At 43.5% G+C, this 26,441-nt stretch overlaps 1 protein-coding gene across 1 annotated transcript; it reads right to left on the minus strand.

The window, feature by feature from the left end:
• Positions 1-1,899: 1,899 nt before the first annotated feature.
• On the minus strand, positions 1,900-26,441 carry T265_04082 (hypothetical protein; the record flags this gene model as incomplete). The annotated part of the gene is made up of 11 exons (XM_009168728.1): positions 1,900-2,781; positions 3,924-4,661; positions 4,919-5,104; positions 5,417-5,531; positions 7,005-7,149; positions 14,153-14,336; positions 18,068-18,157; positions 21,253-21,577; positions 22,191-22,287; positions 22,853-23,048; positions 26,367-26,441. The coding sequence occupies 11 exons, from the start codon at positions 26,439-26,441 to the stop codon at positions 2,044-2,046; spliced, it is 2,889 nt and encodes a 962-aa protein (XP_009166992.1).

The raw sequence follows: 26,441 nt of genomic DNA on the forward strand, positions 1-26,441 counted from the left end.
GCTGTATCACGTATGGCCGTGGAACCGAGACACAGGATGGGCTGAGGATGGTGCCTAAGTCAAAAAACTGTAGCCGAGAAATAATCAGCTCCTGTCTTGCCTGGGGTAGGATCTTCATCTGCGCCCCTTGAGAGAAGGGTTTATATCCACTGAAAACCAAAGCGGATGGTACATACACCAGTCGGTGGGCACATATTATGTTGGAACGGCCGTGCCACGCAACCGATCTAATGTCTTTAGTAAGGAACAATTCACCAATCAATAGTGTGCTTTTTCTGTCCACCCCGAGCTGCGGTTCAAAGAGCGTAAGCACGTGTGGAAACGCGTAAGAAATAAACAGATATAAAAGCCATCCCGGGCTGTCAACTCTCCTAATAAGGCTTCCTTCTTGCGCTGGGAGGAAGCTGAAGCCATGCGACCCCTCAAGTCTACCCAGGTTGGGGCGGCTACCGCCCGTTTGTAGATTAATCTGGTCTGTTAATGTCTCCGATAGCAGCAACCCAAACGCGGCGATCTTGGACACACTCGACGGGAACGCCAATTTAACCTCTACTACCTCAACAAACACCATAAGTTAGATGAAGTTTCAGCTTACAGACATGATTTGCAGTTGTTCTGAACCACCCCGAACTTATTCACCACATCACCACTGTCAGTCAGAGCAAAGCAGTTGATCTGTGAGTTCCATGGATTCACAAACTGCTAGAGTCGACGACAATGGATTATTGAGCTCAGCTCTGCTGTATCGCGGAATCACTTGCTTACCGGTTCATCATGGAACGTTTGCATCATGGAACTGAGGATCCTCCGGAAGTGTATGGGATAGGAAATTTCTAACTTTTAATATTCCTTTGCCGTAAATAGCCGTATTTCAACGCTGCTGTAACGCTAGGTAGGTAGGTAGGTAACGCTAGGACACCCATTTTTGGTCACTTTTAAACGTGAATCGGAATTAAATCATTGCGACTTTGTAATCATGTATTTTGTTTCAAAAAGGTTTTCTGACGTTCCATTCTGACATGCTAACAACTACAGTGAGAGATTTTCTCCTCATTTGTGGCATTCTACGGGTGCAAGTATGACTGACAACGGTGAAATTTTGACTACAAAACACGTTAGTACCGTTCTATCGGTCACTTGGTTGGAGGTGGCCATGAAACGGATTTTTCAAGTATGGATTAATTATACATATATTCTTAGCGCAACCGTGCCTCGCTCATCGTCTGGTTCAACGTAGGGTTCTCCTCGATCACACCCGTTTGTCAAATGTTTACTTGACCACGATGACAGTAAATCTGATGTGAGGGGATCTTCTTGTGAACTGAATCTCATCATACCGATTGGATCGCGCCCGATGGTGCCGAAAACTGTGTTCGTTTTCACCTGCGTTATGACATATCCTGTCCCCCATGTGATCGGATATATGATCATCAAACAGTATGATTCGGTAAGAACTCCTCACCTAAGATGACAACAAAGTAACCTATACCGAGAGTCGGTCTGGTTCACTGTCCTACCCAGACTTGGTCCTATTATGCATTGAAGCTCGCATTATGGTGAAGGTTACACTACAATTGAATTCCACTGTCATACGGAGGCTCTCGCACTGCTTCCTTAGGAACCGTATGATCCGGCAAATTTTGCCCTACAACGACAATAAGAGAAACAGTCAGTTGAAAATTCACTTGCAGGAGTTAATTGGAGCTTTAGTAAACGGATGATGTATTGGTACCTAGTGTTCAAATACGATGAACAACCAAATCTAGCTTGCTAAATCTTTGTTGGTCTATGGGAAATCGTGCCTTACAATGATATGAGTTTGAACATTTTCCAACGTAAATCTCAACAAGACCGCGTTTAGTTTTGCAAAGGTTATACTTTTCCGGTTGGAAGAGCCACTGTATAGCATATAATCTTGGTTAGAGGTAAAGAATAAAGAAAGTTAACGTGTACCAACCCAAAAATCTCAGACCTGAGTTGCACGAGTCTTTAGGGCAGCGGTGGTTTTGATGGGTGCGTTGAAAGTTATGGTCAAGATATACGCTAAGTCATCGACGTGGTATGTGCGATGGTGAGAAAGAAGTGTGCACGATACAAATATTGCACAAGGTCCTTGCGACCAAGGCGACACAGTGCTTTTATCAGCCGTTCGACTGTAAAGGTCGAGTTGTGTTGGGCTCCCAGTAAAACAGCAGTGGAACTCAGTTGCTGTCTTGTGCCACTCTGAGTCATCAGTGACTTGTTCAGAGGATCTGTAACACCAAGGTCAGCTGCAAACTGTTGTAACTGGTGCTCCGAATATCCTTCCGATTCGAGGTGGCTCGCAATCTCGCGGATCACGGCATGTCTCAAATCCCCCAGAGAGGAACAATGTTTTCTTATTATCTGGGAAATTAGATGTGAATCACCTAGACATAAGTCATCCACAAGTTGTTCCGGCACATCCCACTGTTCTTCAGAATGTATCTGAAAACGCAGTAGGTCTTCATCGTTTGGTTCAAGTGGCGACCGTTTTTGGGACGAAGTGGAATCCCTCTTTGCAAGGTGACTGGTTTCTCGCAAAAATAGTCTCCAAACCGAGTCGGCCAGATCGGCTGAATCCCATGTGGTCAGTCGCGTGAGGTCTCGAGCGGAATGGGGATCGTAGAGCAAGTCAACACGAAGTTCAAGCCCTGGACAAATTGAATCCAGATGTTGACAGATAAGGTAGATGATATTGTGCAACAAACCAAACGTCCTTCGAGCGTGTTTGACCAGACACCGAGCCAGCAATATGAGGCTCTAAACGGGACAGAAAAACGGAATTTTTTGATGATTTTGACAGAGAGAAGGTTTGATGCGATATGATGTGGTTGCTGAAATTGCTGGGACCTAGAATTGTCGCAAAGGCAATAATGAACTGGACAAAACTTGATGTCACAATTTTGAACCAAAGCCGATTAGCAATTGACTAGCTTCACCTTCAGTCCAAATCCAATGAATGAGACTGGAGTTCTACACTGTTAAGGCTATCCCAACTGAATACAATTAGTATTTAGTTTTGAGCGACTAATCCGGGAATTTAATTGATGTTTCACTTGGTGGATCGAATTGAGTAGCCGCCGACCTTAGAAGTAGGCTTCATCATGCGCATCAACAAAACAGGGCATGGTGGCCGAGGTCAGAAAAGTGTGATCTACGCCTTTGCTTTAGTGTTCCTGGTCTCCAGAGATCAAACTTCAGACACCGATAAATTATTCTCAGTTTTCGTCTTGCCATCTCACGGTGCCACCGAACCTGAAATCAGCGACTCGAAATAGGGAATAGTAGTTATTTTTCAACGAGCATTGTAATGAGGAAACACGCAACTTCTGTTTTTAGAAGGCACAGGTATTTTTATCACGAAAAAAACTGAAGAAATGAATTTTCTTGGAACGTCGCTCTTGTCTCTGTGTCTTTCATCCTATGGTGATCAATACGTATCAACGTTGTCGTCAACCGATTGGATTATACAGCTGCCGGTAGTTGGCTTGTTCGCTGAGCTGGTCACTTTCATCACCAATCGAGGTGACATCATCAACGCGATATTGGGGAGCGTGGTGGTGGGTAGCGGTGGGTTAATGGTTGTTAGTGGCACAACCACCAACCCACCGCTACGCACTAATACGCTCCCCAATAACGCATTGATGATGTCACCTTGATTGGTGATGAAACGTTTGCAATCAAACTGTACAGCTGCTATCCAAAACTGTCAACCATGAACAGGACGGCCTCCCTTGGTTTGAAACGAAATTGTGACTCAGATAGAAATCTTACTCCCGATTTATCGGGAGCCAACCCATTTAGGAGACCTTGTGTAGATTAACCCAACCTAGCAGATATTCCGTTGCTTTTAGTAAGCTATAAAAACTAGTAAAATGTGCGTTTGGACATCAAAAACTCACAGTGTTATCTTGGTGCATGTTGATGAGGACCTCCACAGCCCCCTTCAATACAACTAGCTTTGATCCATGCAGCCACTGTGACAGATCCCAACGTGTTGAGATATCACGTGATCTCTCCGCTCCCTCTCCGACCCACTTTGTCTCATGCAACAAATCATTGGTCGAATAGCGCAACTGTAGTTGAATTCGTGGCATTAAATGTAACATCGCTCCGGGGCTGGACGACACAAGATAGCCCGAGTAGCGGAGCTCTTGATCCGTCATCAACTCACTCCATTCCGGCAAATCCATCGGCAGCAAGTTGAGTCGAGGGATTTCGATTTGAATATCTTCTCTTCGTACCTCATCTCCCATGGAGATGATATCACGTGCCACATAGGCAGATACTACGTTTTTTGCCGGCAGACACTGAGTGGTTGAGTGCGATCGACTGGCTTGTTGGAAGAAATCTGGTTTTCTGCACGATTGAGACTTTTTGCAACGTGACCTGACCTCATGTGAAGGCTGTTCGTGTACCACACAACAGACACAAATCCCGAGGGCTTCCATCAGTACGATCAGTTTCTCCGTATTTTGTGCACGAACAAACAGTTGGAAGTCGTCGACCGTGAAGCTTCCGGTGACACGAGAACGACGGAACATCTCATGGCTGAAGCATTCGCCAAGTAGGTCGTTCAGTAACCAGTTTGGGTTGAGTATAATCATATCGTCAGCTGATGCGGATTCAATGTATATGATCTGAAAGCAAATACGAAAAGCGGTCCACTGAATACGATTTGTTTTGTCTTGCTTCGAGCAGCACAATGCAAGACTATATTCTGTTCGTTCCATCAACACCGGTTTCTAAGCCCTCATCTATTAGTAGTCTCCAACCAGAATTACCGATGAACTCACACCGAATGGAAGCTAAATAAGGAGTAGGTATGTATGAGGGCTGTAAGAAATACGGTTTCTGGACAGAAATTGGAGTGTAGGTGGCCAGCTTTCTTACTTACACTGCCAGTATACTGTAGGTGCTCGATCAAAGTGTTCAGATGGTCGTCTGTGCAGAGCGGATTAACATCTTTTCGAATGCGATCAGAGAATTTTTCCAACGAGTCCATCGGAATTATGCGATCTGCACACCATCCGTTCAGGGCATGTGTGACTTCGGTTAATAGGGTGCTGATCCGAGGCAATGTCTAAAACGAGTAAAAGGTTGATAGCTGCGTGAACCAATGAAACGCGCGCTGTTCAACATAATTTGTGGTAATGGATTAAAACGGTAACAGCCAAGTTATGAAGAAATCTTCCCAAAAATTGTGGGATTCTTCCAAATGAATCAATTTTAGCAAGACTGGGGGAATGCATTTCTATCCCTCCATAGTTGTGGGCAGAGTTTCCCCCAAAACTATGGAAAGCATTGCCACGAATTTCACTACCAAAATTGATGTATTTGTCTATATCACATATTCAATAAAGTTTCCGCTCTAACGCGCAATGCAAAAACTCACTTGAATTATGGAATTTCGAGTGTCCGTGAGATAACATTTTAGCTGCTTTAGTTCAGCGGACGTGGCATCCCTGGCATCGAGACAATAGACGGTATCACAAATGTCCAACTTGTAACTGTAAAAAGAACAGGTTGCAACAGCCGTAATTTGTTAACTTGGTAGGTATGGTCAGACAGTTTTCGATGTAGTTGGGGCTTTGCTAGGGTTGTGTTCGGTAGTTATACATGCGAACTGACCGAAACTCACCTCCAAGGAATGCGCTAGAAAGAACTATATTTTCAAAAGCAGAGTGAGGTTCCTAAACTTGTTCCTGTTACGTGAAAAAGACTGTCTCAAAAGAAAGATTCCTGAAGATATCAGCAGCCTGGTTACCAGTGTGTCACTGACAAATATCCATTCGGAAACCTGTGAGCGACGCGCCAATAATCATATCAGAGCCACTGGACCACTGCTAGTACGTACTTGAGAGTGAATTCCATAGCACCACTGTTGGCAACGGGACTCGTTTTCTCGTCGATACATATATGCGCACAGGCGAGCATCCAAGACGGAAAGGTATCGTTTTGTTTGGTGAAACAAGGTACACCACGTGCATTCTCAGCAGTCGGCAATCCAAACTGTGGCATTGTTCGAGCATGGTTTAAGTGCCTCCCCACTCAACACTACTTGCGATCGTTCTGAGAAGTGCAACCTTCCCCACCGCCATGGCGCGGAGTGACTACTAAGCTACCGAAAGAAACTAATCATAGGGAGCTTAAGTTCCAGAAAATTACTAGTGGATTTCGATCGTTTATGATGCCCCACGACAAACCCACATTTAAAGCAGGCAGACCGCTTGCGGGGGATTGAAGGCAAATAGGCGGTAGCGCAGGCTGGAATTTTGTCAAATTCCAAACGATCCAGATAATGAATGCTCTTCAGGGCAAGTGAAAGGGGTGTAAAAGCGGTGGAATGGTTTAGACAATAATAAAGAATGGTGGATGAGAGATATCAACAATCTGGTTTTGAACTGCGTGTGAGCGCCATTTTTGGAAGTGTGAGGTCATACTTGATGTGCTCGTGTGACAGTACGTGGTGCTGGCGCAAACCATGAAAGGTGGCGAATGCACACAATCTAAAGCGTTATCTTCATAGCTGACCACCTGTCGCGTCGAATTTGAAAGTGACTGTTATTTTAATCGATTCCACTTCTTTGTTGCTGCGAACACACTGAGTTTCGCAATTTGATGCAAATGCTCTTTTGCTGTTGAGTTTTTCTCATTGTACCCAGTGTGGTGAAGAGTGATGTTCCTTCGATGGTCTCACCATTACACCAGCAGTGAATGTCCCTGCTTAGCAACGTGCTTGGGTTTTCTAAAGGGTGATACTTTCCCTGAAGTTGTATCTATGGGAGGGTCTTCGTGCCCGTGGGTATTGCTCAGGTGTTCAAGATGCTTGATGGTTATAGTGTCCCAATAATATGTTAAAAGTTCAGCTTTCACAAGCGTGTATATACAGCCTGTATTTTTCGACTTCGACCACGCTAGTCCATTGTCTGGCAGTAATGAAATGAAAGCTTCTCAGTATAAGTTTGAGACAAACAACTCACGCATATAGCTTACGAACTTCCTGGAGCAGTCGACTCGCTCCTTCATCCTCGTAAATACCGGCATCGTTCTTTGGACAAAGTGAACAGTCGGCATGTGTTGCGACCAACACCACGTGGACTGGCTTTATCGATTTTCCACCGACAACTGTAGGTGCATAGAAAAAAAGCATTCAAAGTGTCGGAACTCGAAGATTTTGTTTATGTTCATCTATCTAGTTTGAAACTTTGCAACTAAACAATATGAACATGGATGGTTCAGGCAAGTTGGCTTCATCGAAATCTCCGAGCGGCACTACGAGAAATAAATTTTGCATGAACTTACAAAACAAATGAATGAAACTCTGCTATTCAGTATGCTTTTTTCAAACTGGAAAGTCGTGATTCACCTGAAATTCATGCGTTTTTTTTCTTTGGTAACATGATTTGAGGTATACCGTTCCAACCTGCCTTGGTGTTGACTTCTCGATGTATATCTACTCCGACGGCTGATCGCGTTGACCTTAAAGAACCATAGCAAACAGTCGTTTTGAATAATTGTCATCATCCATTCATCACCAGTTTATAACTAAACCCGATAACAAACAATAAGCTCGTTTGCAGCGCCACAAATGAGCGAAATTGACAAGTTTTATAGGGATCCGGCTTACTAATGTACTAGTGTAACAGTGATACTACTAATGAGGGAGGCATGCGAGTAGCATGTTTTTTCGTAAATCCGCTTTGCGTCTCTTGAAAATTGTGATCTGTTGCGGAATTTGTGGAGTCCCTTTGGAGCATTTGCTTGGATTTGAGCAACAGTCAATGAATATCCGGGAATGTTCAGGAAAACGAATTCAAAGAGAAGATTGATATTTAGTTCTTGTAAACAAGATGCATATGAGAGTTTTGTTCCCTTGTCAAACAGACTGTAACTGTTTAGTTTGCGAAGGCCTCCTACCTTTCACTAGTACATGCTTACAGCCCTCAAACGGGGGGTTGTCGAGCCCTTGAGTTATCGATTCTGCACCAAGCTGGCGATTTCAGATCACGGGGTCAAACGGAATGACTAAGACCCACGGATATTTCCCATAACCTCTCACAAATCAGGATTCACACAGTCAGCTTGGCGATCCAGATACGCTTACTCTCAAAACAAAACGACCCACAGAAGGTGATGTATGATTCATGGGCCTAAAAAGGATCTTGTGATAAACGGAGGAAGGTATTGCACTGATTAGCTTTGATCACAACCATGGGAAACCCCTTTCAGTTTTCCAAAGTCGGTAATTATTGTTATGCAGTACCTTATTGATACACGCCTTGTATTGATTATCAGTAGACTGACAGTTATTTGCAGGAACGAACTAAATTTGTTTATGTTGTCATCCTCAAACTGAGTGTTCAATCAGTGTTTTAACCACATACTGCCACAAATCGAGCAATATTAACTCAACTTTTCAGCAAATCATAAGCTGCAACAGTTCTGGATGATTCAGTGGAAGAAATCTTGCAGTTTGATGAAGGGATATCCCTCCGCAAAGTCCATGGTCTAATGGCCTAGTATTACATATCACATATACACCACAGAACTTCTTGACTGACAGGGTACAGAGCGGATAGGGAGGATCTGTACATCCATTTTTATCTCTGGGTACGATCCTACTGATATAATGTCCAGAGATGCCGTATCATGCGGGATAGATTGTAGCCACTCAGTTACCCACATGGTTGACTGTCAGCTCACAGTCGCTCTCTGGATCACGAGACTTGTCTTTTTTCATACTCGTAAAAACGTCACATTAAGGTGACTCATCGGGCATCGATCGTCGGTACCGTCCAGTGAGCATAGCAACATCTCTTGTGCTGACACACCCACGTACACGCAAACGGATCTACATATAGGGAAACCGAACACAGCATACACAGACTCGCGCGCGCGCAGGGAGCAAGGAGTCAGCCAAACACTCCAAGTCCACGGACAACTACGGAATGGTGTGAAAAGAAGAAGGCCTTCGCTGCGGAGCTATTTATTAGGGAATGCCAACTGAGCGGTTACAGACCATCGGACAGGGAAGCAAAACTCTCATTTGCATCTTATTTACAAAGGCTGGACATTCATTTTCTCCTGAACGCGTCACCTTGAACCTTCCTGGATATTCATTGACTCCAATCCTTCCTCGGTCAAATCCAAGCAAATGTTACAAAGCGACTCCACAAATGCCGCAACAGATCTCCCCTGTTCAAGAGACACAAAGCGAAATTCCACGGACAACACATTCTACTCGCGTGTCCCTCATCAGTAGTGTCACTGTTACACGTGTAGCAGCCAAACCGCGGAGAAAAAACGTTCCCGCCGTCCGGACTTTCACCAAGGGACTCACAAACGGTAAGTTGTTTTTTTGACTTGCTCCCATTTTCGCATTATTTTTATACGCGTTGCGACCCACCACTGTCAACCATGCTAAAAACGTTTATTAGTGCATGCATCTTCTGATTTGTGTTATGGCCATCAACAGCAGTGCACTAATAGGATCACAGTACCAAATGCCTTCGGGGTAAAACAACCCTTGTCAAGTTATCCCACATTCTTTCTAACGTTCCTTCAAGAACGTTAACCGTCGGACTGCAACAATAAATTGAGCGTGCAGTGGTCGTACGGCAAGTCATCAAAGTGGGACTCCCCTTTTCTGAAGTTCTTTATGCTCCCAATTCCATGTTCTATTGGAATACATCGTTCCTCACAAAGGAGAAACCACTTCAGAAACCTCAACACGACCACTTAATAGAATCATGAATGGCTATCAAACTGGCACCCAGCTAGTACTATCAGTATTGTCAGTACTGTCAATTTACGAATTCCTCCAACTAAATTTCTCAATCAACAACAACGATCGATTAAAGATCACGTGATTTTGTTTGACAATCGAATAGCAGTTACCACCGCTTCGAACCAGTTGACAAGATCTACTTAACTCTGTTCCATGACTTCTATCAAGCCGATGAATTTAACAATTCCAAAGCTTCGATAGATTTCGTCTTGCAGGTGAAGTAAATTTAATCCCACAAATAGCGAATGTTTCATACTTAGAAATCGATAAGTCATATAATCCGCCTCGGGCTTCTGTCTGAAAATTTGTAACACGCGAAGAGGCACTTAATATCGGGTCAACCTGCAATGTCTTGTTCCAAATGTGAGCTGACAGTTGAGCAAGTACCAGATGGAATATTCCAGTGAGACCATCTGCGACTACGTTTAACCGCAGAAAGAGGATTTCAAGGTTTTCTAAGAGAAAACGTCATGGAAGACCTAGTAACTGAACTTGACGTGTAACCTCAAACGTTCACACTTGTTGGACTGTTTTTTCTATTCTTTTTTTACATAACTGTTAGAAGAAATCAAAAAGCACCTGTGTACAATTGCATATGTGAAGTTAGTTTTTTTAGACGCGTTTCCCCTCTCAGAATTGAGCCGGTTTTCTACAGAGTTACGGCCTTGTCCACGACCCCTCACGCATTGCGCTCTATGATGACTGTGCGGAACTTTCGCGCGTGAGAGTAATTATGGATCACACGAGTATTTCAAAACTGTAGCTGTCGAAAGCCGATGATGCAAATGTATCATCAGAAGCCAACATCGTAGGATACTCAGAGATAGCTCTGTGTGTTAGTCCCGAGTATGACAACTGCCACATACCATCGACAATTCTTTTGACGGAAGATTCTTGTCGCAAATTTTGTCTGAAATTGGTGGTGCAATAGTTGTCTCCCCTTCTTAAAGTCCATTTCAGAAACCGAACTCAACTGGTGGTTAATCTAACGACAAAACGCAGCAAACCCCATCAACCTTGTAATGTACTACTCATAAGGTTGCTGAAAATTCGTAGTCCTTCTTGGGACTAATCAGGTAGGCGCAGTCCCCGAGTTTTCCTCAACCTTATTTTCTACTTAAAACCAAATAGTACAAAATTAGAGAAATACACTCATTTGCTAACCAACTTGGTTTTTCGAGAGACTCATCTGGAACCCAGCTGAATTCCTCTTTTGTGATGCGTCCAGGCATCAACTTAGGTTTACTGTGCATGCCCGGGAATCTCATGAGTGCCCACAATCGCTCAGTCTTCTGAAGTGTTGCTTTTCATTGAAAGTTGTAATATGGAGGCTTATTCAGCAACCTTCCCGTCTGTCCTATTAATGTGGTTGACATTCCCATCTCCCTCACAGTGAAGTACTCGGCACTGACAATCTCAAATAACCCGGACGGTCACCAGAGTAAGAAAACTGGCATTTCGACAATCGATCTCGTGATGCTGCACGCATCCAACAATCACGTCTCGTATTGTACCACTTTAGGCGGGTCTATTGGTCCCCTGTCTTATTCCGCGGTCTAATTGAAATAAAATTTGCTTCACTGTCCGACCCTTGGGAAGCGTTTCTTGATGCAGTGGCATATCAAGCGGTACGATTTCAACTTTGCAGTCGGCAAGCACGACAGCTCTTGTCATGACTTTTCTCTGAGGAGCATTCTGGATACCGAAGAACCTATTCTTCGCTTTCTATCTGACACAGTCTCAAATTCTTGCACTGAAGTTAACTTCAGACTTATCTTAGCTAGTGATACAACGTCCGGCAACCATTGTCTTCCGCTTGGCCCAGCACCCTTTTACGGGATAGTTCAAAGCTACGGCCTGCAGTAGGAGAAGCTATACCTGACTATACTTTACTTAAGTTGAGTTAACTCGACTTGACCAATTTTGCAGCGAGCTCACCTTGAAAACGGCAGTTGCGAATAACTTATGCTGTTTATGTTCGTTGCGCGCCGCTTGCTTTGATAATGTCGACGATCAGTGGGTTCCATACAAATTGAAACCGACGGCTAGTCTCACAATCCTGCACCAAAAACCGCGGGTAGCACAATCACCTTCATCCGTCCAGTAAAACCGCAAAGAGAGCACTGACCACTTCAAGGTGTATGAAAACGCCATAGCTACTCCTCGAATGCACTGAATGCTTTGTATGTTCGGGCTTACAGTCGCACCTTCAGCGCCACTTTTTGTGCAACTCTGTAAAGCTCAAGCAGTCAGAGTAGTTCTCCTGTCATCCAATCAACACGCCGAGCTTCCCGACGGCGTATTTATGTGTGTACCCGCTTTGATCGTACGTACCAATAATGGGGAGCCGTCGTTGTTCTCCTGCGAGGTGCTTGGGTGACAGAATGGAGCGAACCAGACGTCCAGCTAAAAGAATGTATCGGAGCAACTTAGCCAGGATCTGTGCCAACTGGGCGTCCGATACAGGCAATTCATCTGAGCTGTAACAGGCGGTATGCTGAGTGAGTAGCGAGTGCGCAGGCATAGTCAAACTGTTCGAGACCAATCTAAGCCCATCATCTGAACGATCGATGGCTTGCGGTGGGCTGAATACATTCGCGGGAGACGATGACGACCTCCTTGTCCCCATCTTATTGGAGACAGTAAACCCGGAGAGTAGGATTCGAAAAATTCCTTTGGCTGTGGAATCAGGGAGACCGCCATTCGAGCGATACACCTAAGAACCCCAATAAAGACATTGTATGCCTCTTGAATTCTTCGATGCAAAGTTTGAAGCCCTTTCAGAATACCTTATTTGCAGTCTGTAAGCACCAAAGTCAAATTATCAACCACCAGTGGGGAAATGCTATCATTTGTAAACTAATTTAATTTTAACGGGAGACTCAACCGAATTTTACCCAAATTTCTCTTGGCATCCTTCGAAATAATGAAGGTTAACTAGTGCTTTAAATGTCATGCTATTCAACATCTTGATGTAAACTTTTTTGCCAGAACACTATTCATAACCTTGTCGAAAAACCTTCGACAGCTGCCCCCGGGTTTTTATCAACTTTATGTTCCACTTGAATATCAAATTGTATGCCACTAGTGGAATGTACTCGTCTGTACATTATACGATTGTCAAAGGGAGACTTAATTTGAATATCATAAACCCGTTATCATCATATTTACTTTTAAATAAGTATGTTTTACGCACAGTTTTGTGTTCAAGTAGAACATAAGGTTGATTGGAACGAACTTGGGAAGGTCGAAACTTGCAGCGAGCTTCCACCAATCACATGAGTAGCGCGTTATGTCGGAATTAGCGACTGTCGGTAAAATCGATGGAGACTAAACATAGTGTATTCTTCGCGTTTACCAAATTTCACTTCAGTCAAAGCGTTAATCACTCACGGCCGAACGGCGTAGCAATTAGGTGAAAGGGGAAAATTTATCTCCCAAGAGGTCTGTGAGGTGATTTTGATGACTGCATCTACTTGCGTGAGTAAATCTCAAATCAAAGTCCAAAATCCGTCCACTGTCGATGGATGAACTCATCTTGTGAATCAGCCATTCTCGACGGGTTCCACGGTATTGGTTCTCAGAATTTTGTATTCTGAAAGGCTGATTGCTGATAAGTAACGTCCATCTAGACATTCCAAGAAAGTTCCGCTGGTCCTAAATGTGGTTTTGCCAATAAAAAATAGTTTATATTCCTTGAATGAAGGATGAATGGAGCTGTATCCTTTCTGAATGCTGATCAGCTGCTCATGACCGAACCGTTTAGCCTCCGACTCCCAGTCTAGAGGTTGTAGGTTCGAATCCGCCCAGAGGTTTATGAGGTACTAATGATTCTCGAGCATGAAGCAACTGTACGGTGCATCTCAACTTTGCAGTGTAGGTAGACATTACTCACAGGATGAAAAGTCTCTGTAAAACAAAACTTTCGTCCGAGTACGCGGAAATAAGTAAACTGGAAATCGGTGAAGCAAGACAGAGTGGCTGATTACTTGCACAAATGAGGCACAATGTGCAGTGAACCTTCCAATTTCAGACACTCCAATACTGGCGTGAATAATTTCAACTTTTTACATCCAACTGAATCTTCCACGTTCCGAACTAACGAACGCGGTCACCATGGACTGTGATGCGATCCGGTGGGCGTGACTGATAAACATTTGTGATTTGTTTAACAAACAGCCGTCATAAGTCATTTCGTGGCTTTGTGAACCAGTATTCATGGCATGTTTCACCTGAAAAAATGCAAGCATAGAGTACAACAGATGGTCAGTTTGTTGACCACATCCTGCACAACCGATCAAAACTGTGGTAAAGAGCAAGATCCTTAATTCCTTTACTTACGATATGGTTCGCTATTTGGTATCCGGGCGCAGAGGAAGTCCAGCCAAAAGAGGACATTTGCACGGCGCCAAGCCACCGAGTCCATAAGATTGAATAGGACCATGTGAATACAATTCACGTCTCCAATGAAATGATCGTAGACAAAATAGTATGGTTCGTAGCCTGAGAAGTCCCAAATGCTGAACTCCGAAGTGGCTAAAATATACATAAATGGACCGGTCAACATGTTCGGTTCTGTGACCAACGGGATTGTGGTTACTGCCATGAAACGAACGAGTTCCAGACACACGTCATCTAATTCCATTACGATCGCAAACGTTTGCCCAAATTCTCCATAGCCATTTGGACAGTAACTTTTATCGATTCAAGCTTGCTACATGAGAACAAAACTACATTTAAAAAGACTCTTTGAGAACAAGGAAAAAATTTCGTTGTAAGGAAACTATGATTTTACTCAAATGAACTCTGTAAACCTGAGATTGGGATCACCTGCACTTGAAACAAAAGCCGAGGATAAGCAGTACTTTGAGAGGGTTACAATAGATCATATAATACAGAGAGAACGGACCAGAGAAAGGCTAACTGTGTAAAAGATAATCAACGTTGAATCAGACTAGACAGATGAAATCGAATTGATAGTGAAACATGACGTGTTGGGGAACCTGTTTTGATCTCGGATGCCCAAAGACAGAAACGAAAAATGCTACAAGAACGAAAATGAAAGTTGGTTGGCAATGCAAGACAGAATTACTTCCAATTTCTGTACACTTATCTCCAATAGAGTGGAGTCAAACCCGAGGTTACGTTGCTCTAAACACTATTTCGGCTTTTCAAGTCTTACAAGAGCAGCCTTTGTCAAGTGCAGAAGTGAGCTCTGCTTTTGACGACGAACAGGAGGTAATGCAAGCTGCTGCGCCTGGAATCTCCTTAATAGTAGAGAACTTCGGCGTTTCATTGCCCAATCGAACTAACAGCATATGCTTCTGTTCAAATATTTGCACCTGTATGAGCGCTTTGTTTCTAACTGTTTTCCGACTTACATTCATTCACCAATTGAGATTGAGCCAGCGGTTTTTTAACAACGACGGTGGCTATGTGGCTTGATACATAGGGTGAGAAGCCAGAATTCTGAGCAGAACCTTATCCTGGAAAAGGCGACCCCCAAGCTCATCAAATTCTATCCCAAACACCACCGTATAAGTTCGGTCTCAGCTCCAGGCTTTTAAAAAGTTTTAGAGAAAACGATCCATGAGGGTATAAAAATCCTAAAATACAAAGATTTCCTTTGTGCCGACTTGTTTTTACAAGGCACGTGGTAATTCAGTTGTGCTGTGGTGTAGCCGTGATCACTAACTTGCCTCTCAAGTTGACCAAGAATGTGTACTTAATAAGTACAAACCTGGAGTCCCCTTCAGCGAGTACTCACGAAAATCATTGCATCAGGAGAAGACGAGGATCATTCAAATGAGAGTGATGTAGGCGTGACTTCTACAAATCCCGCAAGTACCTACGGTGTCAGTGGTAGCGCTAAGACGCATCAACACACAATGCATTCATCGCTGCTAGAAACTGCTCTTTTTATTGAAAAATTCCACCTAAAAGCGCTCCGTTTTGAAGGTTTGACCGTATTTTGAAGTCTCCACTCCGTTGGATTCACTTAGAAGAAACGTGTACTATGGACCTTGTCTGAACCATAACCGAGATGCTAATTCACTTTGTCAGAAGTGTATTCTTATCTAATAACTGCATTTACCCGGCTCTGGCTCATCCGAATCCCAATAGTTGATTAACACCTACTGCTAAGGAGTTCTAATACGTTTGAGTTAGCTGAGCAGTGCTGATACGCTCGGGTGAGTTTAATGGTTGTTGATCGGGTAACTGTTCACCAACTTTTGCAATTGACTCGCAAACGTTGTGTCACCATACTCAGTGCACACTTGGATGGTTACTTCCTCTTTGCCTGTGCGTTTCATAGCATTTGAGGATCATCTATTGTCTCTTAACGCATTTAGCTGATTAGGAGACAATGGTCCCTTGAATGTATTGATCTGTTTTTGACTGTTCCGCGTTGCGGTTTGCGTTTTTCGAGTTGATCGAATATCCCAGTGCCTTCTGCTTTTAGTTATTCCATCCATTACTTTGATGGGCTTCTAAAATTGCATTACGTCGTGGTCTGCTATTCTCAAAACTGATTAGTTGGTTACAGCACCCTATTTTCTTCATTGTAATTTTGATGTCCTTGTGTCCGCTGGTTAATCTAGTACCTTTATTTATCTGCTGCGCGCCTCATCCAATCAAAATGATTTGTCCGTTTGTATCGGGCTTTTTCGGTTTTTTCTATGAGTTCCTTGTCTGCTTTCTTGTGTAGTTTAAAGCTCTCCACTTATAACCTTTCCTTGCTCTTAGTAGTTGATAACTGGGATCAGTTTCGATTTTTCGTTGTTGTCAGTTTGTTCGGTGGAGTACCATGTTTCCATAAACTCGCGTTCATTCTTTGTTCTTGCTCCGTTCTAGCCCGAATCTTATCGTCCCTCATCTTCACGCAAGAAGATGACATAAAATTGATCGTGTCTATTGGCAGAGATCTCGTGTTCATATATTCTGGTTTAGTGATCCCTCGCCATTTATCCTAATTAAAGTTTGTCTTGGTTCTTACGTTGGATCCGGTTTATGAAATGTTTCTTCCTGATTTGTGCCTATTTTTCTTTTTGGTTTCTATAGTAACCTCTGCAAGGTTTTCGCAGGCTTGTGGACGAATCTTGTCGTCATATCAGTGATGTTCCTGATTTATGGAAGTGTAGCTCAGCGGCTTGCGCCTTGTGCTGTTGCGTTAGTCGTACTTGAGCCTCGATATGAAATTCTTTGAATGTCTGCTTCTTAAAAAAAGTTAACTACAGCGAGCAAGCCAACTTCCAAACAACATTTTCGGTGACAAAACACTCAAACCTGAAAGAAAGAACAACGCGAAACTGAAGTTTCTGGATGTCCATACTCATAAATTGCCGAACAGTCAGTTAAAACTGAGGTCTACAGAAAAGAGACCAACCATTCCTTGTTACTTATAGTTTATAGGTAGTATGGCTGTTGAGTGTATGCTGAATATTTCACCGCCGATGGTGCTTTAATTGTCGCATCAAAGCATAGAATCAACAGCCTGATTTTCCCCATTTATTAGGGCCCCGTGGTTTGGGTTTTCTGGAAGATGACCTCCTGAGGAGGTATACCTCAAGTAAGACTGTTAGCCCTACTCCCTCACCTCACCCTGGATGCGTGTAAATTACCAGGCATGAATAGGCGAACAGGCTCAAACTTCGATTGGTGTACCAGCCGCTTCGGTTGAAAGGTTCTAACCGTCCTGTTTGTGTCAATTGCTTGCCCTGCCTATTTTTCAGGTAGCGCCACGGTCGTCTGAATCTCAGTGAAAACATGTGGTTGACCACATGGCTGAGGGAAGCTCCGGGATTTATAGAATTGTTATCCAAATCATTCTAATTTGAAAAGATTTCCTTGCACTCAGGATGACTATCTGAACACAGTCCAGTGAACGTGTCTACGTACGTGGGCGTTGGAATGCAAGTTAATCCAGTGATGAGTCTTGTACTGTTCTCTCCCCCTAGAACGTAGAGGGAAACGCACTGCTAATCAGTTCCAGTGGAACCACCGGGTTCTGTGAGAACACGAAAACAGCTGTACAAATCGTAAACGATCATATTTGGCGAACTCGGTGCCCAAATCTGAACTATGTTACATACTTCTGCATGTCAACCGATCTAATCTGCAGTGAAATATTCACAGAAATTTCTATCTATTCCAAAGTTGGGGGCCCAGGACAATACATCATTTTCAACCGATGAGCTTTTTGTTCACCAGGTGTACAGAAAATGACCACGGCAGTCAGCAAGCCGTAGGACTTACAGTGGACCTCGATTCCACGAGTGTAGTGTTCATGTTGTGGGTCCATGTTCCACTCATAAGGCAGTGTCTGTTGGCGGATATTAGACGAACCTAAAAGAGTGAAGAAAGCAACACGTTGTTGTAAACACAAGTCATATGTTGCTGACGAAAAGCAAAAACGGTGTTTCTGGAAAGTTTACAATCCAATATAAGAAAATTATACCATCTCATAGTTATTCGACTAGCTATCTAAAAGATAAAACTACGCGGAGGAAATTTCACAGTTTATTTACGACATGATGTGATTTTTTCATAGGCAATTTGTGACTCCGCACTTAAATTTTTTAGTTAGAATTCAACTAACCTCGAGTGCTTAACCTCTCAAAATCGGCACGCTACAGGAGTATTGTAGAGGTTTCTTTTCACACTATCATCCGAGTTAGTCTAGCGAATTTCATCCGATGGTCGGGATCCAAAGATTCGTCTGCTTTGATCTCTTGTGAAGAAACGTTTTCTTCCGATATTCACATGATGTGCGAAACACAAGCTAATTTAAAACACGTGGAGCACTTGGCGGCTCAGATCAAACATGGACACACATACCCGGCGATTCAAATTATAAAACTACATCAAATTTTTACACTCAATATTTTTCAAACCTACAGATGACTTAAACAATTTAAAGTGAAGCCATTTAAAAGTTCAGTCCGAAATAGGATTAGCCAGTGCACGAAATAAGGAACATACAGCCACGAAGTTATGAGACCAACAATTGTCAAGTTGTTCACACGCAAATTTCACTAGTTGTACAATCTACTCACGGTTGAGAAGAAATGACTCGCCACAGTCTGGTGTGACGTTTCCTCACATCAACCTTCCGTCTTTTCGCTTATGTTTCAGCTTCCATCATGGTCAGTTCGATACTACCCAATGTATCGATCCACCTCGTGTATTCGTTGTAGTGTTGATCCGTCGGATCGCTAAATCATCTGTTTTATGCGTTCGCTTACGACTGACTTACTTATAATCTCACGGTGACTCTGCTCTCGATACCGGCTCTCAGTTCCCTAACCATCATTTCGGTAAAATGAGACTTCACCCGACAAAGTCTCAACATCACCTTAATCGTCGAAATTAGGCTCAAGAGTAGTATACCACGCGGAACTCAATTTTTTGACAAAAACTCGGGAGGATCGCAACTTTCCGAGGAAAGTAGTCAGCTGTCCCTTTTCCGCTTGTTTCACTATAGATACTGTCTTTCAGGCCAGGTAAATGGCCACTATGCCTAATTTCATTGAGACTGATAAGTTTCTAACACAACTAAACGAAGTAAAGCCTTCTACCCAGGCTCGGTGGAGTAGCAATTACACGCGCGCCTCGCATATCAGATGTGCGGAGTGCAAAATCCCGGCACGGTCATTGGATATGCAATGCTAATGAGCTCCAACAAGAGCGGAAGTCCAGTCCACTGCTTATCCCTTTCGTATGGACTCACCGGAATGATTGCGTCAGGACAGGATGACGATTGTTCAAACAGGAGTCTTGTGAGTGTGCATTCTACCAAATCCAGCAACCACGATAACCAGAAAAGAGTGTATGTCTGCATTCTGCCCTTAAGCATTCTCGTTTATTTGCAGATAGAATTTAGAAACTGAAGTCAGTAGGTCAATAAAGAACTAATTTTCCGATCAAAACTATTGGCTATTTATTCCCATCTAATTTAACGAGTGTATTTTAGGACAACTGGAACTTGACGCAAGATCCCTGAAGCTTAGATTTCATTCGCCTTCCAACGGAGAATCTAAGTTCGAATGTCGATGCATCTTAGTGCCGTGTTACCCCTACATCTTTATGGAAAATGCAAGTTCCTTGACAAGGCTTAACTGCGTTTGTTGTATTAAGTATGTGAAAATGAGCAGCAGTGAACTTTCAACCCACGATTCGTAGATTAGCCCTATAAAAAGGACCCATGAATAGTCTACAAGTTCGTCGATGCTGAAATTACTTGTCGGTACTTTCAATAACCAGCTCCAGTCTGATTGGCTGCCAAACCTGGATCGATCGACTCACTGGATTACAGAAAATGATCAGCCGGGCACACCCCAGTTGGGTCTCCGACAGCAGTGAAGCAATCTCACCGGGCAACCCACATAGCTCACTGAATAATCACAATTCCCTACATGCCATCACTTAAGTTTCAATGAATGAAGAACTTTCCACTATCAGAACCGTTTTGTCATTTCCACAGGTTCCTTTTGCTGAATGAAGGAACACCATCCACCCTGGATTGCTTACGGAATTGGCCGGACGATAGCCAAATCAGTAGTACAACATCTAGCAGACACGGCGCACAACGTGATACCAAACCAAAACTTTCGTGTTGTTTACAAGGCGCCTGCTAATCAACCCAGATCAGTACAGCAACGCACAATCGCAGTGGCTGATGGTGTCACCATACGACATCGTGACCCGATCCTTTGTCGGGAAAAAACGCTTTGTTCGCGTGTTGTACTTGCAATGGTCCAACTCACCTTCCCCCACGTATACACCCTGGGCACTAACCACGCTGAATTACACGAAACCATCAGATAAGTAATAATACATCTAGATCGAGAATACTGGGATTCTATAATGAACATACTACTCTTAAGTTTACTCAGAAGTCTTTAATAGATCACGACTCGTTTAGGTGGGCGAGGTCCTAGAATATCCGTCAGTCATATTTTCTCGCTGGTCATCCAAATACACCCATCTGCACATCATGAAAATGTGCGATGATCTGTTGAATAATGTGCCACATTAAAAACGGCAGGATCTTTGTACAGAATATTCAACAGAATAATATCACAAACGCGAGAATCAGCTGGGTTCCCTTTTGGGACTAAATTATGTTACGAACGTGTGCGTTTCAGTAATGTTGGTATACATGTTTTGGAACACCAGATGCCTGTAAATGCTTTGGTTCGTTTAAATGCTGATAACCAAGTCGAAGACACTCACTTTAGCAGCAGTGTTTCCAGGAGAGGAGGAGCGATATATCAAAGGCCTCTACCAAATTCGCATGAATGCGCTCATCCAGCAACCTGAACCACTAGCCCAGACTGATCTTGGGCTTCGGTTTAAATGCACAAATTGAGTGACAATGGGAGGTCGATATCGTCCTTCACTGAATGTGTTACCACAACTTGGTTCCAGTTCCAGTCTACCACGGGATCCGGCTTCTTGCACTCGGGAACTGCACGTCCTAGTACACAGAAGGAGTCATTGAAAGGGGTGGATTGAGCTATTTCAGCTATCAGCCACTGTGGTCTGAATCGCAGTCCCCGTCTTAAAACTTCCACATTCTCCAGATCTATTCTATGCCCGGTGTCAAAAGCATCTACCGCCATCGCTGAGTCGTTGATCAGCGTTTGGTATTCTTCTGCATTCCTTGGTGGTTTGTTTATCCTTCTTTTATACCCACCAATTCTGTTGTGCAATTCCGTTACAGTCTGCCCCATGTAAACCTCAGTGCCTTGTTGAGATTTACATCTTAAACCAATGAACTTTTATCACTGACAGAAGAGGACATTACCCCGTATAAGTTCATTGTCCTGGCCTGTAAGGAGGTCAACACGCTCCCAACTACCAACCGCACATAAGTTTTGTTCTCTGTCTCCTGACTACTTCAAGCGTTTATCGCCAATTCCGCAGTTACGCAGTTTTCACTCAACCGGATGTGTTCCTTTTCTGCCTCTTGAGTTACATTGGAATTAAACGGTCAATTCAGTATTGGGACTTATCGATATAATAAAAGAATATAGATATAGAAACCATTATATGTATGTATACATATATACTTTTTTCCGAGAAAGCAATTAAAGTTGCTAGTTTGGAAACTTTAGAGTCAAAACACGGCTTATTGAAATAAGAGGTTATACTCTGACGTTCCGGTTGCCGTGGGGAACCTTTTTCAATAATTTCTACAATCGAATCATTTTGGTTGCCCAAGGCAACCGAAACTTCGGATTATAACCTCTTATTCCGTTGCGCCTTGTTTTGATTTTAAACTTTCCAAATCTAGCAATGTTGTGGAATGTAGGTAGCTCGGGTGCGCTGTTTGGTTGTTGGTCTGTTGGCCGAACTTGGCAGTTGGATTACAAACGTTTCATCACCAATCGAGGTGACATCGTCAGTGCAGGGTTGAGTGGGTGGGTCATTCACCCACTCGGCAAACAGACCAACAACCAAACTTTCCAAATCTGTTTAACAAGATCCCAGCCGGATTTTGTTCGTACCTCCAAAGTATTTTCAAAAAAATATGCAATTTTTAAACGACCTACGACCACATACTATCACTGCTGAGGTCTTTACACCTTAGGAAGCTTTGTGTTATGGCGTTTGTCTGCGAAAAGAAATACGGTTGTCTTGTGTAAACAAAAAGAGAAACGATGCAAAGGCATGAACAAGGACAATTGTGCTCTGGCCCTAAGTACCTTAAATTGCAAAATTCATTTCATAACAACTACTGCAGAAATTCAGCGGGATGGAACGAGGCAATTCAGTTTAGAGACGGACAACGTGTAGAACAACGGTCCAATATATTTGAGAACTCAGTTAACCGCATCCCGATAGAAATAGTTTTTTTGTCCTGAAGCTTGGCTGTTATTTGAGGATAAATGTACCATTACTTGCTAGTAGTGCTTCCGTGAACGAATTTCTCGCTCAATGTAGCAGTAGTCACGAGTTACAGTCGATCCTGAAGGCAATGTGATTTAGTTGATTGGATTTATCGATCCAAATTTTTCGAGCAGAGCTGCCACGTACCTGGTTCATTTGTCCAACCTGTCAATTCTGATACGGTTGTCAACTTTTTCCTTACAAATCCAGACAGAAAACCTGTTTTGATGGAGTTAGCCAGTTGGGATTTGCCAACCATTGTTGATCCCAACAGCTTCAACTTGATACGTGGTAAGTGTTGGTTTCGGTCGAGCAACTGATCGCGCCAGTGTTTGTATCGTGCCTGGCAAGGAAAAACGAGTTAATTGTATGCTAACTGCTTTGGAATGACATGAATTCATAAAGAATAGAATGGCGACAGAGTACAAATGTCACTTGTTGGAGAAATAACGCGGGATGTTTATTGCTCTCAGAAAAACAACTTCAGCTGGAACACAAGACCAAGTTGGCATGTCAAAATCAGATAAAAGGGTAGGGGGGCACAAGCCTTAGGCATCATTGGATTGTGTAAGCAAGGTGTACGCCACAAGGGTGGAAAATGTTGACTTCAGTATGAAAATATAACAGAGAACACAATACGCTCCTCGTATGAGAAACACCAAAGCCCACACTTATTGATTTTTTGGGATTTCAAATCGGCGCACCAACTGATCACGAGAATGCTGCCTTCGGATCCCCTGAGTCTTTCCAGAGTCCTCCGTCTTGTGAACGAGCACAAACAATGAGTATTGCGTGTAACGATTGGAAACAACTAATAACGAAAGGTCGAATTTGTAGAGCCACTTCTATCAAACACCTACCAATATGTTTTCTCGTGTTAAAACCAAACTGGTGCATGTAAAATGATGGTGAGTAGCCACAACACAAGGGTTTTGGTGACATTCGTCCAATCCTAAGTAGGCTGGCACATTTGCACAGAGTTCAGATTCAATCCGCGGTTTTATTGAATCCTTTGTGTTAGGAGAACGTGATGGTCTCCTCAGACCCGTGGCTCTGATGGCAGCATGCCGGTACTAGTGTTGTGCACAGGTAGGTTTATCGGGTAATGCGTAAACCTGTAGTGTGGCAACCGATTACGCACGTGACATCCAAGCGTTAAAATCAAAGAATTTATGACCAGCTACTCCAGTGATCAACGTAGAGTGTTACTTCACAGTATGCAGTTGAATGGGAACGCAGGCCAACGACAACCAATCGTCAGCAACGCGGATGGATAATCGGAGAGACGCGAATAACCAACGGCCGACTGACAAAAACAAATAAAGAATCAATCGAGAACTGGATAAATCGTTGTCAAGAAAGTTCTACGGAGTTCGGAACTGCACCCAGGAAGGTTGTTTGTACACTCACCATGACCCGGTACTTTCGCTTAGTAAAGTGAGACCCCCAGAAATGAACCTACCGGTGTCACAACAATCTGCCTACCGGTTGCGTTTTGTTACTAAACACATCCACACGCAGATGAAAACTATGGCTCATGATGTGAGTGTATAAGATGTGTTGTTTGTATTTGCTTGTTGACTCCTGTCTGTTTTACTCGGTCCAATAAAAGCTGCTGGCATCCAGGTTCAAATTGGCCGAAATTGCAAATCTTGAGGTGAGTGACAAAAATGGACCCTCACCGTAGAAATCGAGGGTATCCTTCGGCTGAGAATCACATTTCTTTTTGTTGACTCAGCATTCTACTGATGCCAAACTCCTGATCCAAAGCAGTTATTTGAATCATCCCATTTATAACTACAGAATCGGTCAAATAAGCGGTAGACGCCTGTACGTCATTGCTAAGTACGCTCGGGGCTGTACGGCAGTGAAGCATTAGTGGCAACACTGATGTTGCTGTCCTTGGTGATGGTGATGATGATCGGGGGTCAAAACCTAACGACGTTACCCAAGATGACTTGACATTTTCCTTTAAATTCGGTTCCACCACCCATCTAGCTATAAAAGGCTCACCTAGAGAGATGGAACAAATGGACGTTGTCAGACATGGCCCACTCGCGCCCTCAATGGCACTCTTGCATGCAAGCTATTGCCTTCAAGGCATAGCTCCCTTCCCAATGCCCCCACCTAACAGTCCACCGACAGTGCTGCATTTACGCACTAATTTATCAGCTCCCGCCTCCAATGCGCAGCTACCTACCCCACCTCCCAGAATCATCGGTGAACGAAAATGTAGCACTTACAACCACCGAACGACAGGTGCGCGGTTATTACAGCTGACAACGAAGTTTGCAGTCAACCGAGTGAGAACATGATGGCTAAGCAGTAATGTCGTCAAGCCTTTGAGGCCAGAAGTTCATACGAATGAGATGACAACGAGGAAATGGTTTTGATACGTCGCACCTAACTAACCCTGGTATGGCGCATGCAAGAAGTTCGTCTATGAGCCATTACGTTTTCAACTGCCAAGCGGCCAGGGCACGTAACCGATTCCGACACTAGTACTGCGTCACTCCAATGAGAAGTTACAATGTTTCCTGTAAATTTTGACGATACAATTGGAGGCATTTTTCTATTCAGAAACTATGTGCGGTTTAGAACTCATCCTTGGGCCTTCTAAACGTGAGAATTTCATTGACTCTCCGCAAAGCCAGATAAGATATTCCTTCAGATGTCCCTCATTTCTGCCTGTTTTTTCTGTAGAAACCCTCTTATTCAGCAACCACAGCTGTGCTCCCTCATAGCGGCTGCTGCACCGGGTCAAATCCGACCCATTTCAGTTCTCCAAGGACGACCAATATCTGGTCTTCCCTCTGTGACCTATGAAGTCAAACTTATTGAAGCGTCCGTCTACTGTCTCATAATCTCATAGTTTTACAAAATGTGGCACGCAAAACCCGACCGTATTGTTTCGTAATCATTCAACAGCCACAAGTCACTTGGCTTTGCCGCAGGCTCGAGACGACTATTCAAGGAATCAACTGAACCGTGAAGTTATTGGTTTCGGAAGGAAACACTGGATGCGGCAATCCAAATGCACTCCACTGAGTTATAGTCTCCCCTGAGTAGGAAACAATGGGGTACTGAAAGGTGTTGGATTAAAATTCACAGAATTACTGCGGTGTCCACTGTACATTCCGACTGTAATTTCGAACAGGCGGTGGCTTTTTATTCCGCACATTTTAGTGTTCCTTTCGCAGTAGTTGTTCAGTAGTTGTTGAGCTGCCAGATCGACTTACCCCCGACTCCTGTTACCACTTCGTTGGTCTTACTAACCAGCTTGTCAAAAATGTTCCCCATCACTAACGCTCAGTACTTTTTGCAATAATTTTAGGTAGTTTTGATTTTATTTGGGTGAGGATTTGTGCCCATTGTATGCACTGATATCCATGAGTCCTATTGCATCTTGCATTTTTTCAATTCATCTGTGAGTTTCACAGTAAATATGCCATCAGGTTACCCTCCACAGCGTTATCAACTTTAAGATTAGAACCGGATATCAAATCTAGATAAACCGGTAGAAACGTGCTTATAGGTCGTTTTCGTAGTAAGCGGTCTGAAGGATTGCGAACTGCGTTCGGTTGCCCTATACAACGAACGAGGACAGTCCATGCTGAGAACCTTCAGCGAGGATAGGTTAGTGGCTACAGCGCGAATTTACTGGCCGGAAGGTTCGTTGTTCGAATCCGACCTCTGCATCTCGACTTCCCCCGTCTAGGCTTGAACAACCTGGCAT

Source organism: Opisthorchis viverrini (genome assembly GCF_000715545.1).
Source record: "Opisthorchis viverrini unplaced genomic scaffold opera_v5_64, whole genome shotgun sequence".
NCBI classification, from domain to species: domain Eukaryota; kingdom Metazoa; phylum Platyhelminthes; class Trematoda; order Opisthorchiida; family Opisthorchiidae; genus Opisthorchis; species Opisthorchis viverrini.